This window comes from Larus michahellis, chromosome 1, assembly GCF_964199755.1.
Source record: "Larus michahellis chromosome 1, bLarMic1.1, whole genome shotgun sequence".
Taxonomy (NCBI): domain Eukaryota; kingdom Metazoa; phylum Chordata; class Aves; order Charadriiformes; family Laridae; genus Larus; species Larus michahellis.
In genome coordinates, this window is record NC_133896.1 from 102,917,547 (window position 1) to 102,934,221 (window position 16,675).

The window sequence follows — 16,675 nt, forward strand, 5'->3', positions numbered from 1 at the left end:
TCTTTAGTCACTAGAAAAACATCTACCGGGACAGCAAGAATCCTCTTACAGGGGTGAGCCAGGACTATCTTCAGTAACTATCTCTTCTCCACCACTGTCCCATGCAGGGGATGGACGAAGCTCAGCCACATAGAGGCAGGTCAGTGGCTCTCTCTCGTGTAGGGAAATCAGTCAGACCGTAGAGATGGGGCTGGAGGGGTCTTTGTGGCTACTGGAGAGACCGCTGCCAAGGGCAGGGAAGTGGGACTGCAGTACAGGGACGTCCAGTTGGCACCCAAGTGGATTGGCACGCTCTTCTCTACCCCTTCATGTTTCTCTCTCTCGCCTTTCCGTGCTCTCTTTTTGCTTAAGTATCTAATGCGTGTGCCTAGAAAGAAATGTAACAGCTCTAGAACAAAATACACAAACTGTGCCTTTGTCCATACAGATACATATGAACCAAGGGTGTTTTGTATTTATTAGTATATAATATCACAATTCTAGATAAGTATGGCTAAATAGTTGAAGAGAGAAAGGCAAGAACACCGGCATACAGAAGGACAGCAAGAGACTACAGTAAAGAGATGCAGAGCAGAAAGAGAACAGAGGAAGCATTGTCTGTCTTGCAAATATTCTTCCAAGAGGAATCCTTAAGGTTTCTGTCCTCTTTTCCAATGAGGTAAGTGGCAATTGGAGAGATCTAACTGGAAACCATACCATTTCCTCGCCTATTATTTTTTTGTCTGTCAGACATGCATAAGGAATTTACTCAGTTGGCTGGGAGTCTTAAACCTCTTGGCGGAGACAAGGCGAATCTTGGTTGCATTGTAGACTGGATGATATGTACTCCTGACCATGGGTATGAAACATAATGTCGAAGGTGATTATTGTCAGTAACCACATTACTATTTTGTGGAAAAAAAGCATGAGCTTTGGCACTTTGCTGAGACACGTGAAGGTTCTCACACAAGCATGCGAGAGCAGAGCCACTCTGCGTGCAAGAGAACCACAGTTTTCTCATTTTAATTTGCAATGAAGAGGGAGTCGGTCACTCAGATTTCTCCTTAAAGGGATAGTCCTTGATTAAAACAAGATTTAAGTATGTCATCTTTAATAAGCAAGGCATTGGGCAAATGGATTTTAAAAATATCATATATCATGCGACTGTATGTATGTTATTCTTGGCTAAGCTTGCTTATGATCTGAATCAAAATATTATGATAGATTTTTCTATGAGATGACAACCCAGATCATTTTGCATTATACTGTATGCAAAGAGCTGGGAAACATGAGAATAATCCAACTTTACAATATATTCTTAATCTTAGTCATTTCTTGACAACGGTCATGGTTACAGATCATCCTTCCCCGCCTCGCCCCAAACGCCTAAGTGTATCCAACACTATGAAAACCATAATTTACCAGCGATAAGCCAACCTCTGTGCATTGTGGGGTGTTGCCTGAGCCCTTCACAAACATGACCATCAACGATCAGAGCACCGAGTCCACTGCTGGGAGAGGGGATGCGCGCACATAAATATGCAGCCCACGTTCTTTGGTCCTGACGGAACCACTGTCAATCATGCCCGCCGCACAGCCTACAGAGATGCTTTTGCACGCGTTTCTCAAGGAGGAATTGGACAGGCACCTTTCTCCATACAGCATGGAAAACAGCAACTCTGGTTGCAGTTTTGCTGAGGCAAATTCCAACTTCAGCTGCAGGAACGCCGCAGCAACGATGTCACTCGCTGTGGAAACGCAACCACCTGTTAGCAAACCGCAGAAACTCTGTGTAATAACGGGCTAACATCTCATCTAGCTGGAAGCGCGTGGAAAAAGAAAGGCTGGTTTTGTTTGGGGTTCGTTTGGTGTGGTTTTATTTTAAAGGGTCATAACGGGTGGTGGTGCGCAAGCATCGCCAGGGAGGCCCTGTCCCATCCATTCGAATGGAAGCGAGAGTTTTCAGAAAAAGCACATTGTTCTGCTACAGATCTATTTGCCGATTCCCACTGAACTGAATAGCCCTTCATTCCAGCGGGAATTTGTGCCGTCACTTCAAATGTTATGCATATAAGTTAATTTCACACTGCTTCAGGACTTTGTTTTCAAATGACCAAAAGGGTTAAGAAGGGAGAAGTAAACGCTTGCCAAACACCCGGGTCTAAATTAAGGGTAAGGGCTGTTTTTTCAGGAGGGGGAAGGGCAGGTGGGTGGACAATGGCCAGAAAGAGAGGAAGATACAGACTGGAAATAAAGTACAGTCTTTTGTATTTCTACAGCTCAAAGATGCTTTTGACCAGGACTGCTGCCAACTGTGGAAAACCATCTTTTTATGGAAAAAATATGCCAGTAACAACGGATTTACAAGAACTGAGCCAGTGTGTCCTATACGCATTTATTCAACATTATGCAAGATTAATTGTTTGGAGCATCATATGCCTTCAGGAGTGTTCTAAGCATTGGGGAGCCAAATTTAGCCTTGATATCATGAAGTCAAATTTCCTTTTGTATCACAGAGTCCCCAGGATGCCTGATTACAACAGTGCTGAATCTGGCACTGGAAGATGTTACCTACAGACTGGGCACAGTTCTGTTTAAATATGACAAACTGCATTTGTTTCCTTAGCCTGCATGAATCGATGTACATATTTTGGTGCTAGACTTTCAAAACATTTTATTTTAAACAGACTTAATACCTTTTGTTGTCTTGGAATGAGAAGAAATTAAAATATTATAGCAGATGACAATTTGATTATAGTTGTCACAAATAGGATTTTAAGGGTTGCACTCTCAATTACTCTATGGCCCCATTATATTTCCTGCCCATCCTAAGAGTGCCTTAAACTCGGTGTAAATGTAATTATGAGATGTAATTTGCTTTGACTGTTAACTACAAAGGGGGATTTATCTATATAGGACTCATCTGTACAGGGAAATGGAATAATTACACCCAATTAAAACATCTACCTGGAATGTTACATCAGCAAAGCCATACCAGTATAAGTTATTTTACTACAATTATGTTCATCAATTTTCCTGAGTAAAAAGGCTCTTAGCATAACTAAAAATTGGGCTATAATGATTAAGTCAGTATTATATTTATCCAGGTTTATTGCCATGGTGGAATATATTGGTTTCCACAGAATCAAAACGACAAAGAGTCTAACAACAGAGTAAAGAAGCAGGCTTCAAAAGTATCAGCAGAGTGGGAAAACCTCTTTTTTTCCTTTAAACAAAGCGTCATATAAATCTGTTTATGCACTTTTGGACAAGATCCTGTGAACCACCTGAGCAATCCTGAGCCCCAACCCCTGAGCAAATTGGCATGAGAACAGTTTTGTACTAGCTGAGGATTAGACTTACGGAATTACATTGATTTCACAAAACTTTGAGAGTCCTCTCAGTTATGTTGCTTCACATAGCAAAATGTTCATGAACGTTGAATGTCCATCATGGCTAGCACTTTGCGCCTAGTAACTCTTCTGTTGAATTCTGTTTTGTTTCACAGTTACAAATTAATGAGGCCAGTTAATTGGCAAACATTCAGTGTAGCTGAAGACCGGATGAACATACTATTGTGAGCATCTGATAAACTTATCCATGCGTAGCTTTGAGACAAACTGCTGTTCATGTCCACCATTGAAGGAAATTATCAAGTATTACCCTATTTTGCAGAAAATGTGGGGCTCATATGAAACCTGCTCCCAGTAGATGTCTCAGCAGCAGGTATGGTATAGACAGCTATTCAGTATTTTCGTTGAAGTTTTGCAAGGATAGTGCACCTGAAATGAAAAAGCACACCTAGATTGTAAAGCAGCAAGACTCAAAACGTGATTCTTTCCAGCTTCTGTATTATGCTGTCAAAAATCTGATTTGAGGATACATCCATTGACACTGTGCCCACAACATTGAGGTTCAGATTGGTGCTGAGATGCAGCAAAGAAACTGTCATTTCCTAAAAAAAGTCACCTTTAATTTTGTGACCTGGTTACAAGCGTGCTCTAATTCTGAGACAGCCCTTAGCTGGGACGTCGGGCAGAGGCACGAATCCCCTCTTCGCCTGCAGCGCGGCTGCCTTGCCCACCCAAATCCCCTCTTCACCTCCAGAGCGGCCGCCTTGCCCACCCGCCTTGCTCTCAGCATCGGTCTCTGCCTGTGTCTGGGGCACCATCGCTCCCGGCGGAGCGGCTCTGCCCTCCCGGGTGACAGCCTTACCCAGAGCAAAGCTATGTGCTGTGCCACAGCCAAGAATGCCTGCAAGGCGTTAGCGTGACAGAACCCCTCCCAGCCGCCCCCCGGACCCCGCAGGCCCCTCTGCCAGGGCCGCACCGGGCCATATTTGGTATTCCTCGGTGGTTTCTGCCCAGGGCTCGCACTGCTCACAGACGGTTTCGGACACCTCGGTTCTGTCAGCGCCGGCATTCGGATGTGTCCGCCTCTTGCGGGGCTTAGGATGGGGCCCGCATCTTCTCCTACCCCTGCGCTTCCCGCTCCCCTCCGGCAGGCTGCCGGGACGCCCGCACCAGCCACGCCGGGAGGCGGGGTGGATGCCGGTGCCCCTGCCCGGCACCTGGGTGGTGACCGGCTGGGGCGTTACATGCCCCTCTCGAGGGGTTCGCCAACGGCAGAGTAAGGGACGAGGGGACAACGGCGGCAAAGTTTGCTGTCGGTAAAACCACGGGGCCGAATGCCGCCAGCGGCCCAGAGCAGGATCCGGGCGGCCGCCCCCGTGGAGGCCACCGTGCCGGCCGGCCCCCGCCGCTCCAGGCATCCCTCCCGGACTCTCCCCGAACGGGAACGCCAGTGACCGCGCCTGGCGCCTGGCGAAGCCGGCTGCGGCCAGTCCCCCGCCACCCCGCGGGGGACACGCTGCTGACCGATCCCCAGGCCGCGGGGCGGCCGCCGTCCGGCCCGGCCGCCCCGCTCCCCTCTCCCACCAGCTTCCCCACTGCCTCAGCGGAGCCCGCGGCCGGCGTGCGCCGGGCAGCGGCCGGGAGGACGCGTGGCGGAGCCTCCCTTCCCTGGGAGAGGCGGCTGCGGCCGGCGGGGCCGGAGGCGGGAGCGGGGGCGGGCAGGCAGCCGGGCCGGGCCGGCAGGGCGCGCGGCGCCCCCGACCACGCCGGGGGCGGTGGCGGGGCGGGGAGAGGGGGGCGGGGCGGGACGTACCAACAGTCCCCCGTCCCCCGAGGGGAGGACACTGAGGTACCCCCTCCCACCAGCTCCCCGCACCGCCCGCGTTGCCAAGGGGAACCCCCCCGCGGGGCGCGTCTGCGAGTCCACAGAGCGGGCCGGGAGAGGCGGGGGGAGGAGGCGACTCGCTCCGGGGCGGGTGGAAGAAGAGGGGTGGGTAGGGCGGGGGTCGAGGAAGACGCGCACGGTGCACGCTTCCCTGTCCCCCCCTCCCCGCGGCGGGGTGGTGTGGCCCGCTCTGAGGAGGGCGGGGAGCGGCGCGCAGCGCCTCCCCGCTCAGTGACACACGCACCCGGTGCGGGGCGGCGGCGGCTGGTCGGGGAGCGGGAGACGGGCGGGCGTCGTAGCGGCGGCGACTGGGAGCCGAGCCCGGAGCATGGCAGGGGCTGAAGCCGCTGCGGAGGCTGCCGCTGGTTTCTCCCCTTCGCCGGCTCCTCACTCCCGCCGGGAACTTTTTCCAGTGGCCGGCGGCGGTGCTTCCCCCCGCTGGTGGTGGTGGTGGCAGCGGCGGAGGCAGCAGCAGCAGCGGCGGTTCCGCTCGGCGGTGCCGCCCGGGCCGGGGCTGGGGCTGCTGGGGCTGGTTTTCTCTCGCTTCTGCTGCAGTAAGTGAAACTTTTTCCCGTTGGCGGCCGGGGCAGGGCAAGGGGGCGGGTGGAGGAGGAGAGAAACCCGAGCCCCGGCAACGCCGGGAGACTCGGCCGAGTTGGGGGAAACTTTGTGTGCGCGCCCGGCGGGGCGGGGTGGCGGTCGCCTGCCCGCCGGCCTCCCTGCCGATGGGAAGGCGGGGTGGGAGGCGGCCGGGATCGCGGGAGCTTCCCCTGGGAACGAGGGGGAGCCGGATCCCGGGAGAGCCCTGGGCAGTTTCCCCCGCCTCGATCCCGAGAATCCCCCTACCCCCCGCTAGCGCCGCCGCCGGGACGCGCAGACGCCTGGAGGCCGCCGGCCGGAGCGGGTGCCGGCCGTCCCGGGAGGCCGCGGCGGGGGCGGGGAGGGCCGTTGCGCCGGCCGTTGGGTTCGTTGGCCGCGGCGGGGACCGTTACTCGCGCGGAGGGTCCGGTGGCGGGAGCCGCCCCGCCGCGCGCCTCCGCCAAGTTTCTCGGGGCGGCCGCAGCCCGGGGCGGGGGAAGTTTGACCGCCGGTGGCGGGGCTGAGGCTTTCCCCTCCACCCACCCCCGGCGGGCGGCAGGTTATCCGCCGTAATTCCCGTCCTGAACGGCGGGTTTTCGCTTGTTTGCGGAAATTCGCGGCTGTTTCCACCCCCATCCCTCCCCCACCCCCGTCTCTAGCCATCGGGAAGGACAGAAGGGTGGGTCTTGGTGTTCTCCGGGCGTACTTCGCTTTTTGCTTCTGGTGCTGCTGGCTTGCGTCGTCGTTTCCCCTGAATTAGGGTGAAATCGGTGCTGGTTGCGGTAGGCTTATGGTTTTAGGTCGCCGGTCTCTTTTTGGGAGAGTGGGTTTGTGTGCTCTGCATCACCCTGATCCTGAGCAGCTGCTGCTGGGGACACTGCCGTGCGGGGACACCGCAGGCTTCGTGTGACCGACCCCTCGTAGGGAAATACCAGCACCACCACCACCCACCCGTGCGTTTTCCTGTGGAAAAAAAGGAAGCGACGGAGCAGTTGGAAACTAAATCAGAGCGGGATTTTAGTGGTGTTTCTTTTTTTTTTTTTTACTGCATGCAATGCCGTGTGTGTAGTGTCATTTTTACAGCAGCGGAAGATGAGGGGGGAAAAAAAAGTGGACTTGGGCAAGAACACATCGAAAGCCATCATCCTGCTGTTGTATTCCCAATGCAGTAATGAATAGTTGGCAAGGATATTTTATTATAGGATATACCGTGTCCTTTCCCTCTTGAACAAGTTAGAGGAGGTAGTCTCTGGAGGTTCATGTGATAAAAATACCAAGGAACTTGCAAGCCATACCACCATAAAGGAGTTGTATCTGAGAAATCCTTTTTCAGGGAGGGAGTTGAGGCACTGCTGCTGTAAGATTGTGCTCTTGTATGTAATAGTCTCCCCCCTCTGGCAATGATGTAGCTTTCAGAAAAGATGATTGTTACTAATTTAAGCTTAAAACACATGCATTTGCTGACACCCCACCCCCCCCGTTAAATTGCATACATTCTAGCTGTCCCTAAAGAAAGGCAACTACGGGAAAGACAGAAGGGTGGACCTTCATGTACCTGGGGTTTATTTCGGAGGAGGAAGAGTAGTTTGCCATCATTCCTTGTTTTGACGGTGAACCTGTTACTGTTTCAATTTAGTGAGAGCTAGTGTGCTGACATAAATTTTGTTCAGAGGACAGATTTGGTCCTAGTGAAGCTGAATAGGAACTGCAACACTTAGCACAAGAGTTCTGCGGGACTAGGTGACTGTCTCCTTAGCCAGAGATTACTGCGATGCTTCTTTAGAGGAGATTAACTGTATGTTAAAGAAGCGGTCTAAAAGTTGAATTCCTTCTGCAGAAATTTTTCTGTGTTGCATAGAGTATGTCCTGGCCACAGGATTAAGTCTCTAAATTGGCGGCTTTCTTATTTTTTTAATAGATCATCAGCTATTAAACTAAGTTGCTGTTGAAATAACTGAGACCACATCTGTTGACTTCTTGCATGTGTGTTCTCTAGAGCTACTTGGCTGAATGTTTTAAAAAGTATTAAAGACCTGTCTGTTCTCCTCTTTAAAATACATCCAACAGTCTAATTTCCAACACATAAAACTTTGGAGAGCTTAGTTAATAGCAAACACTTATTAGACAGTATTTGGCTTTATTTGTGGTACATCGACTTTTTCAATATTAAGAAGGCAACACATTTCAAAACCTTAAGGCTTGAAGGCTTAGTTTTCATAGGGTTGGCAAACTTCTTGTACTAGCTGTTTTTTTCCCCTCCCTCTGTTCAGGGGGGGTTCTGCTCTTTTGCGATTAAAAAGGTGAAGTTGCAGACTTGACATGGCCTTGCCAAGCTATTTTTACGTGTAAATCTGAAGATAATAGTAACAATGAAGTTAAGAGCATCCGTGTACCGAGCCATGGTGTGCCTTACTATTTTAGTCTTGATGAGTGTAATTCAGATGTCAGTCTTCCCAGATTCGAGATGTGAACTGTACTGATAATGCTTCAGGACGTTTGCCACAATGGAAGTGGGAATGTTGTGTTGAAATAATGTTCTTTTTCAAGCACAAAGTTTTGAAGCAAAGTGTGTGGATAAGAGGGGAAACTTAAACTACTAGTGTGACTTTTGGACTGTGAGGTAAGAAGTGTGGGAAGATGGTTTTTGGTCACTATCTAAGTTTTTACGTTACTACTTTGCCCCTGAAATTTCTCACAATTGTTTTCCTGACCTCTGTAACTGTCAAAGGTGAGTGTGAAGGGAAAACAATGTAATTATTGTAGCTTTTAAGAGTGCTGGTAAATACATTTTGAGCATGATTTGGTGTTGACAGAACCCAAAACTGCTGACTACTTTTAATCAGCATACTTCCTAGTAGTTGGTCAACTCTGATAATGCTAGCAAAAGGAAGAATTGAAAATAGCACCACACACACACAAAAAAAAAGCCCTGGTAGAAAAACTTCAGTATAAAATCAAATCAGTTTTTATGCAGTCATTTTGACTGAGAGCTGGAAATGATGATTTATTTGGTCTATAATTCCTCAGAGAAATATTACCAAAGAAAACACCAACACTCAACCCAAAAATTGAAGGGGGAAGGAAGAGAGGAAATATATGTGGAATATGAAATAACAGCAACTTGTATACGTTTGAATAAAAATAAACCTGCTTTAATAAATACTGCTGCTCTTAGGAAAGTGAGAGTATTGGGTTCAGCTTACATATACAAGTAATTCTTCCACTTCTCAGTCAAACAGTGCGTCATGCAATGAAGTATGTACTAAACTAACATGATCAAGTTTAGTGTATCTGTGAACTAGGGGAGATGTATGGCATCCATAAGGAACATTGTTATAGCCTTTAATCTATAAAATAACTTAGTATGCCTTGTGGCAAATATTTTTCAGCTATGCTGTGTATGAGGACCTGTGTGCTACTAAATAATGAATTCCTCATGATTTCATTGCCTCATTAGTTTGCACAAGGTGATAAGTTTTGTGCAAAGTTTGTTGGAATGTAAGCGTGAGTTAAAAACTAAGCAAAATTGTAAAGTGAGGTGAATAGAAAGGAAAAATGTACAAGATGCATTTTTCATGGATTCCAATGTGAATTATTGATTGTGTTAAGCTTCTCAGTAAGGCTAGAAACATAAGTGTTTGTCGGGTATATGTTTTTTTAATTTCCATTGCATGGGTTTTTTTTCTTAAAAGCAGCCTGGAGTACAGAACTACAGACTGTAGTGGAGCTGGAAGGGTTGGATTATAAAGATGTGGATAAAGATAAGTATACGGTGTGCAACATTCAAACATGGAGTTGCAAATTAAAAAAAGGAAATCCAAAGTAACTATTGACCAAAACAGCCTATTTGACTAGAAACTTTTTTTTATCGTTTTCAGGTTAGGTCATTGCAAAAATATGACATCAAAGCAGACCAGGTTACTACCTTTGAAATGGGAAAGTGTAGTTGAGTGTTCAAAAAGACAACAGAATGAATTTTTTTTACTCATCATATGTAAAAGGCAATGGTGATAATGTAGACATTCATGTCTGAATATGCATTTATTTTTTGAAAATGGTATGGAGAGAAGTACACTTTTAAGTAGACATTAGTTGAGCCAATATGGCAACAGTGAGAGAAGGAGTAGGAATACTATAGAAGATATTTAAAAAGTTGGAGATAATGAAATGTTGGTGAATTACGTAGTAGGTAGGGCAGTGTATCAAACTGTTGTGTGAAGAAACAGAGTAACTACACAGGTGGAAATAACAGAGTAGTTTCAAATAAAGGGAGAGTTAAACCTGGATTGTTTGATAATCGGCAAAAAGAACGAAGCCAGAAGATCACTAAGCCCATACTTCAGGATAACTCAATATAATACATGGTGTGCAGGTTTGGAACAGTTCTTAGTTCTTTTTCATTGTGGTAGGTCTGTCGTGTTCGAGATGACTGTTAAACTGTGGTGCTCATGTAAAATAAATACAAAATAACAAAATGTAGATGCTAAAAATCTAATAAAATATATTGTATAGGCTTATAATTCTTGACTGAACTATTTAAATATTAGACAAGACAAATTCAATTTATCTGTAGCATTGCATGGAAATAGTAGAAGGTGCTTTGAAAGAAGCAAAAAAATTATAAAACTTGCACGCATAGGGAGAAAGCAGGTTACAGTAATCATACATTTTAGGATGAATGAAAAGTGAGGATGCCAACTAATGTTTTGGCTGCTGGTGTGCAAGAACTCACATATATATGGAAGTGAAATGTAATGTTATTTAAGTTGTTAAGATCTGAATGCTTTGAGTGTTATAAAAGAATTGTGATGATTGTTTAGGCACTTATGCTACATAAAGGTTGAATAGTTTCTTGATTTAAACAATGTGTTTCTCTCGCTTCCTTAAATAGCTTAATCTGTCATGGAATAAGTAGATTGTTTGATATTGAACGAAAGAAGGCTCTATCAAGATTTATTTCTTGTAAGGTTACAGAGTCAAATATCCTGTTTAGAAATATGGTCAAATCTAGGTTCTCTTTTCCACTAGTAGTATTGCTCCCAGGATGATATTGGGGAAACAAAGGACTGTTCTGTTGCAGGAGAAGCAAAAATATGTTGCCTTTACAGAGCATCTGTACCAGCCAATTACCCTTCAGGTGCTGGTGGTAGAGCTTTTAAAGTATGCAAAATCACAGGTGTATCTGCTGGGAAAAGGAATTGGGGGTGTGTTGCTTGAGTTAGCAGTGTGTGGGGCTAATGAGTAGCATTTGTGGAACTCAAAGAAAAATTGAGTTAAAGCTCTAGAATCAAAAGTCTAAATCTCAATTTTTTTATTTTTTTTTAAGAAACAAATCAGTAGTGAATGGAAGTAGGGTAAGAGAAATACAAAACCTGGTATGCGAACTGGTAGAAGGTAATCTTAAGTGCCAGCTACCTGCAGTGCTATTAGTAAATGTTATCCTTTTTTAATATTGATTCAGTTATCTGTTGAAGAGCAATAAACTTGAAGAGCATTACTTTCCATCCTGTGTTACACCAGATTGTTGCTGTGGAGGTAGCTTGACCAGCTGTCCTGTGGTTGAATGCAGCTTGTCCAAACAGATTTCTTTATCAGAACGTATGGCTACAGATTGGTTAGATAAGTCTGCTAAGAAGTGAAAGCACTGAGATTGCTTGTGTTGCCTGCTTGCTGTGAAGTCCTGGTATGTTGCCTCTTAAAAATGAGCTCTGTGATGACAGATTACTTTGCTCTAGCACTGTTTGTTTGTATCTGGACTTCGTGTTTCCAAGTTTGAATGGATGTGTTGTATTTAATCAGGATTATTTGAACACTTTACTTAACCGTATGGCTGCTATACTGACTAGTATATAGATACTAATGCAGGAGTTCCTGTGAGGAATTTTCTTAGGGACCTGATAATTGGATACTAACTGAATGGCCAGATTTTCTTAGTTGTGTAAAGAGTAGCTATAGGCGTAATTATTTAACTTTTATTATTTGGTGGTGTTGGTTTTTGTTATTGTTGTTTGAAGAGGTGGATGATCGTAACCCAAACCATTCTATGGTTCAATGTAGGGTTTTGGATGCGTGGTTTTTTTGGTGGAGTTAGTCTATCTAAAACAAGATTTTTGAAAAGTACTCATTTGAAGGATAGTTGTATTCAGTGCCTCAGAGATCAACTATTTGAAATGCAGTAATGTGCTTTTATTGAGAGGATGGAGAAGATGATGAGTTATTGGATTAGGTATGAGATAGGTTGATCAAGCTTTCTTGTTAGAGGTAAAGGAGTCGTTAATGGTATTCTCTATTCCTGGTTAGAAAGCAGATGAATTCCCTAGAAAAGAGTATGTATCATATAAGTATGGGAAGAAATCCCAAGAATAGCTAAGAAAGAAAAGATGTGAACAGCTGAATGAGTATAAAATACAAGGAGATAGATGAGAAGCAATGAAAAAGTGAGATGTGCAGTAAAGACAGTGTCAGGGATTATTGTGTTTCTGTCTATAAAGTGAGGAGATAAGAAAAAACTGTTAGGTGGGAGCTTGTCTTACTCCCCTGGATGTGAAAAGACAGTGAATGTGTAAAATAGTGGGTTAAAATGAAGTGTAGGTATGTCTGAGTAAGATTCTTGAGGAGGCTTATGGCCGCTATTTATCTGGGTTTTGGAAATGCTGTTTGTTGCTTACTACAGAATTTAGTACGCAGGCTCGTGGTGAAGAGCTTTGAGGCATAGCACAATGAATTACAAGTCATAGTAAAAACACCAGACTTTTTTGTTATCCAGTAGTAGATTAATGCTTTGGGAGTTATTCTTCTCCTCATTCTTTTCAGGTAATTAACTTTTAGACTTGGGACTGTTTCGAATGTGAACTCAAAAATTGGTCTTTCTGTCCATGAATTATCAATAGAACAAAATTAGCAGCAAAAGTAAAAAAAACTTTCAAAGTCTGGAAACTTCAGTCTCTGTCCTCTATCCTCTCACCTGTGTGTTCCGAAGTGTGGGGGACTGAGCAGGTAAAGTTTAACATCAGCATGTTGTCAAGAAGGTCACTATTAGTTCAGGTAGTGAAAAGTAACAAGCTTCCAGACGGTCCTCTTTAATCATACTGCATTCTTCTGTTCATTGTCTTTTGCTTCATTTTTCAAGTAGTGTACAGAAGGAAAAGCAATTTTTGTAATGCCTTAAAATAGCATGTTTTTGCATTTTCAATGTGAAGGCTAGTCAAGTGTAGCTCGTTGTGACCGGTTTACTAGGATTACCTGCAGCAGTAGATGTCTCTTGCTGATTTCCACCACCGCCCCCCCATCAGATTTTCATTATCTGGCATTTAAGATACCTTTGTATGTCTACAGGGGATCGTTGTTTTCTCCTTTTCTATTAGTCAAGGCTGGTATAACATGATAGGTTTTAAACTTGTTCTTAGTATCTTCCTGGGATTAGTTTGAACAGAACAGAATGTTTTCCTTAAGTAACTGTTGTTCTAAATACTTAAAAGGTGCTAGTGCTATCACTGTAATGCAGTGGCGCGTGCAGAATTTGAAGCCATTGAAATGGCAATCTCCTGCCAAAAAAACTTACTTGCTAAAAGGTGAGTAAAGGCTAGTCAAACAGGTCTCTGCAGTTGATATATGTACAGATGAGTGGAAGAAACAAACTGAGCTAGCCTGATGAATTTGTAGTTACTTAGGGATCTGTTATTTTCACTAGCCCTTGAGCTAGAAGATTACAAATTAGTCTTTGATTTAAATTTTTCTTAATCCTGTCTTGTGTGGGCATTCTTTGCCCACTTCTGTTGCTGCTTTTTTACTTGCAATACCACTCATGCTGTGTGTGGTTAAGCTGAAAACTAATTATTGCTGGGACAAGCACTCTTAAGAACAGCCTATTGGATGAAGGGATGCTGGAGATAAGGTGTGAAAAAGTTGAGATTACATTCAAAATGAGTAACTAGTTTTACTTAATTTATTTTCAGTGTACATAATCTGGTAGAACAATAGTAAGTTTAGTCAATCTTAAGTTAAACTACATCAAACTCAAGGAACTTCTTCATAATAAAAGTAATTGAGGGGCCAAACTTCTTACTTGAGGATTTTTTTTTCCCCAAAATTCCTTCTTTAATTTCTCCTACATTGTCTATTGGCCCTTGCCACAATAAAACTATACTTAGTCAACTCTGCTAAAGATGGTTATTAGAGGTTGGAGATGCAAAGATCAAGAGCTGTTAAGCTTAGTTCCATTTTTTAACATATTTGTAAAGATTGATACTATTTGCATTATAAAAACGCACTGCTTGGCCCTTCACCAGCGATGCTACTTTTGCGTGTTAAACACTTCAGTGCATTTTTGACTTCTGTTTCAAGAAAGTTTGTCTTTTGAAGCAATGTTATGATTTCATTAAGGTACCTTAACATTTAAAGAGGCACTATAGATCTAAAGAAATCAACCATGAGAATTTGATGACTGTGACCATCGCATTAATCACTTAGGAGATTTAAGTGCATCCTGTTGAAAGTTTCCATGTGTTGTTGGTAGCTGAGGTAGCATAAAATAGTCTACCTCCGGTAATTATCAAGTGCAATATACCCCTTTATCCAGGATATCCTGTTTAGGAAGAAGTATACCAAGTTCTGCATAGCAGTGTTTCAGCAGTTTGTGGTGTAGAGGCTTGAACTACCTCTGATGTGTAACTTACATGGCAGGGAGTTGGAACTAGATGATATTTAAGGTCCCTTCCAACCCAAACTATTCCATGATTCTATATGTGTAAGATAACTGTTAAGTTCAATTACTACAAAACAGTAAGGTTTTTAACTATAACCAGATTAATTGTCACAGATGATGCATCAGTGTTTTCACATAACATTCAATAACACATTACCTTATGACAAATCAGAACGTAATCAATTGTCAACAGATAGTTTTGTGTAAGCTTCGTGTAAGGTCTTTTAAAGATTCTGCTGAGAGTGTTCTGCCTTACAGAAAGAGGTGAGGACTATGGAATTGTTAGTCAAAGTTCCCTTGGTGACGTGTTTTGAGAGCTACTTTACAGCTGTGTTTTCCACAATTCAAGACGCATGGCTTAGGTGTGATAAATTGATGTGGCTGCAAATAAGGTAAAAACTGAAGTAAGTGAGGAAAAAGAGTTGGGGTGTCTCCACAGTTTGAGACTTCTCTGAAAAGAGGTCCTGAATTGATTGCTGTTAAGCACATAGGACAAGACTGTGGATAAAGGAGGAACAGTGAGTGTTATTAAGCTTGAGAGGCTTTTCCTAAAAATGTCCTTGTAGCCAAACCGGTGAGATATGGTTTTGTGGTTTTGAGATATGGTAAGTGGATTACTAAGTAGGTGAAAAATTGTGTGTACTGCTGGAGGTTGTGATCAGCTGTACGAAGTCCACCTGGAGGCTTTTACTGGTGGTGTGTCTTAAAGGATCTGCACAGGGGCAGTTTCCCTGCATTTCAAACCCTCTTCCAGGTCAGTATTGTACTTTCAGCAAGTTTATGGATGCTATCAGATTGTGAGGGGTAATTAGTATGCTGGAGATTAGGGCTAATTGGGTGGGGCGAATGTGGGCTGGAGAAATAGCTGGCAGAAACCTCATGAAACTCAACAAAAGCAAATAGCAAGTCTTTCTGGGGCAGAATGACCCCAGGCAGCAGCATAGAAGTGGTGCTAATGGGTGAAAAGCAGCTTTACAGGAGAGAACCTAGGGGCCCTTATGGGTCAATATGTGCTTTTGTGGTGTAAAAGGTGAAGAACTATTGGACATGGTCAGCCAGTTGAAGCAAGCAATTAGTCTCTGCTATTTGGAGCTCGTGAGACTGCATCTGGATACTGTGCCCAGTTTTGTGCTTCCAAATACGAGGCAGATGCTTAGGTATCTGTGGAAGGCCACTAAAATAATGGAAGTTGGCAGCAGGTGATGTATTAAGAGGGGCTGAGAAGTGAGGTTTTTTGGCTTTCAAAAAAAAAAAAGTCGTCTAAAGTGGGAGAGCCTAATTGCTGTCTCTGACTGTTTGATAGGAGGTGAGAGAGAAAATGAAGACAGGCTCTCCTTAGATACACACAGGGAAAGGATAAAAGGTAACAGACACAAGCTACAACACGGGAAATTCTAATAAAGTGTTAGCAATATTTTTTCCTACATGGAGAATGAAGCACTGAAACAGGTTGTGGAATCTCTGTACTTGAAACTATTCAGAACCTGGCTATGGTATGACCCTGAGCAACCTGATCCGCCTTCAAAGTTGGCCCTGCTTTCAGTTGGGGATCAGATTGGATAACCTCCATAAGTCCCTTTCAGTCTAAATGACCCTCATTTTGTGCATGGGTAGGCAGGAGCTAGTATACTATAGTTGCTGTCCCTGGAAGAAAAGTAGAAGTGGTTGTAAGTCTTTTTCTATTAAGATTAAAATGCCTAAGTAAAATCTGAAACAAGATTTAGGATAAAGAAATTTGACTGCTAAAGTCTCACTTTAAAATTGGATCCCATTGTTACCTCCTAATGTTAAGTAATAGCTTTTAGAAAGCTTAAAGAAAGACTTGCCTGCATGTCTTCTGTTACTTCAGTAAGTAGCCAGTAAAACCAGTCCCTTACAGCACAGAGCTGAGTGGCAGTGTGACAAATACTGAAAATGTAGTTTGTCAGTAAATAGAGCAGCTATTACACAGCATTAATATGCTTAGCTGTTCAGTTACCTAGGCTTACTGTCCTGATGCAGTTCCTGGACAAAAAGGGTTAACTTGCTGGAGTAGCTTGTAGTGGAGGGTGGCCTTAAGAGCTAAAAACAAAAAAAGCCAGCAATGCAGGGGGCAGCAGGCATCTGCATAACTTTGTAATGTAAGTGTTATCTCATCAGATCTTGTCATGGACAGCTGAGATTTAGGCATCATGT

At 44.4% G+C, this 16,675-nt stretch overlaps 1 protein-coding gene across 6 annotated transcripts in view; it reads left to right on the forward strand.

The window, feature by feature from the left end:
* The first annotated feature begins 5,271 nt into the window (after nt 1-5,271).
* NECTIN3 (nectin cell adhesion molecule 3) overlaps nt 5,272-16,675 on the forward strand; it is a 67,140-nt gene continuing 55,736 nt past the window's right edge. For 5 of the 6 annotated variants that reach the window (XM_074597377.1, XM_074597360.1, XM_074597368.1 and 2 more), the window contains exon 1: nt 5,302-5,771. In XM_074597377.1, coding sequence (XP_074453478.1) covers nt 5,546-5,771 — 226 coding nt within the window. In that variant the 5' untranslated portion in view covers nt 5,302-5,545. Of the gene's footprint in view, nt 5,772-16,675 lie in introns of all 6 variants that reach the window. The other variant, XM_074597351.1, reaches the window with a different exon arrangement.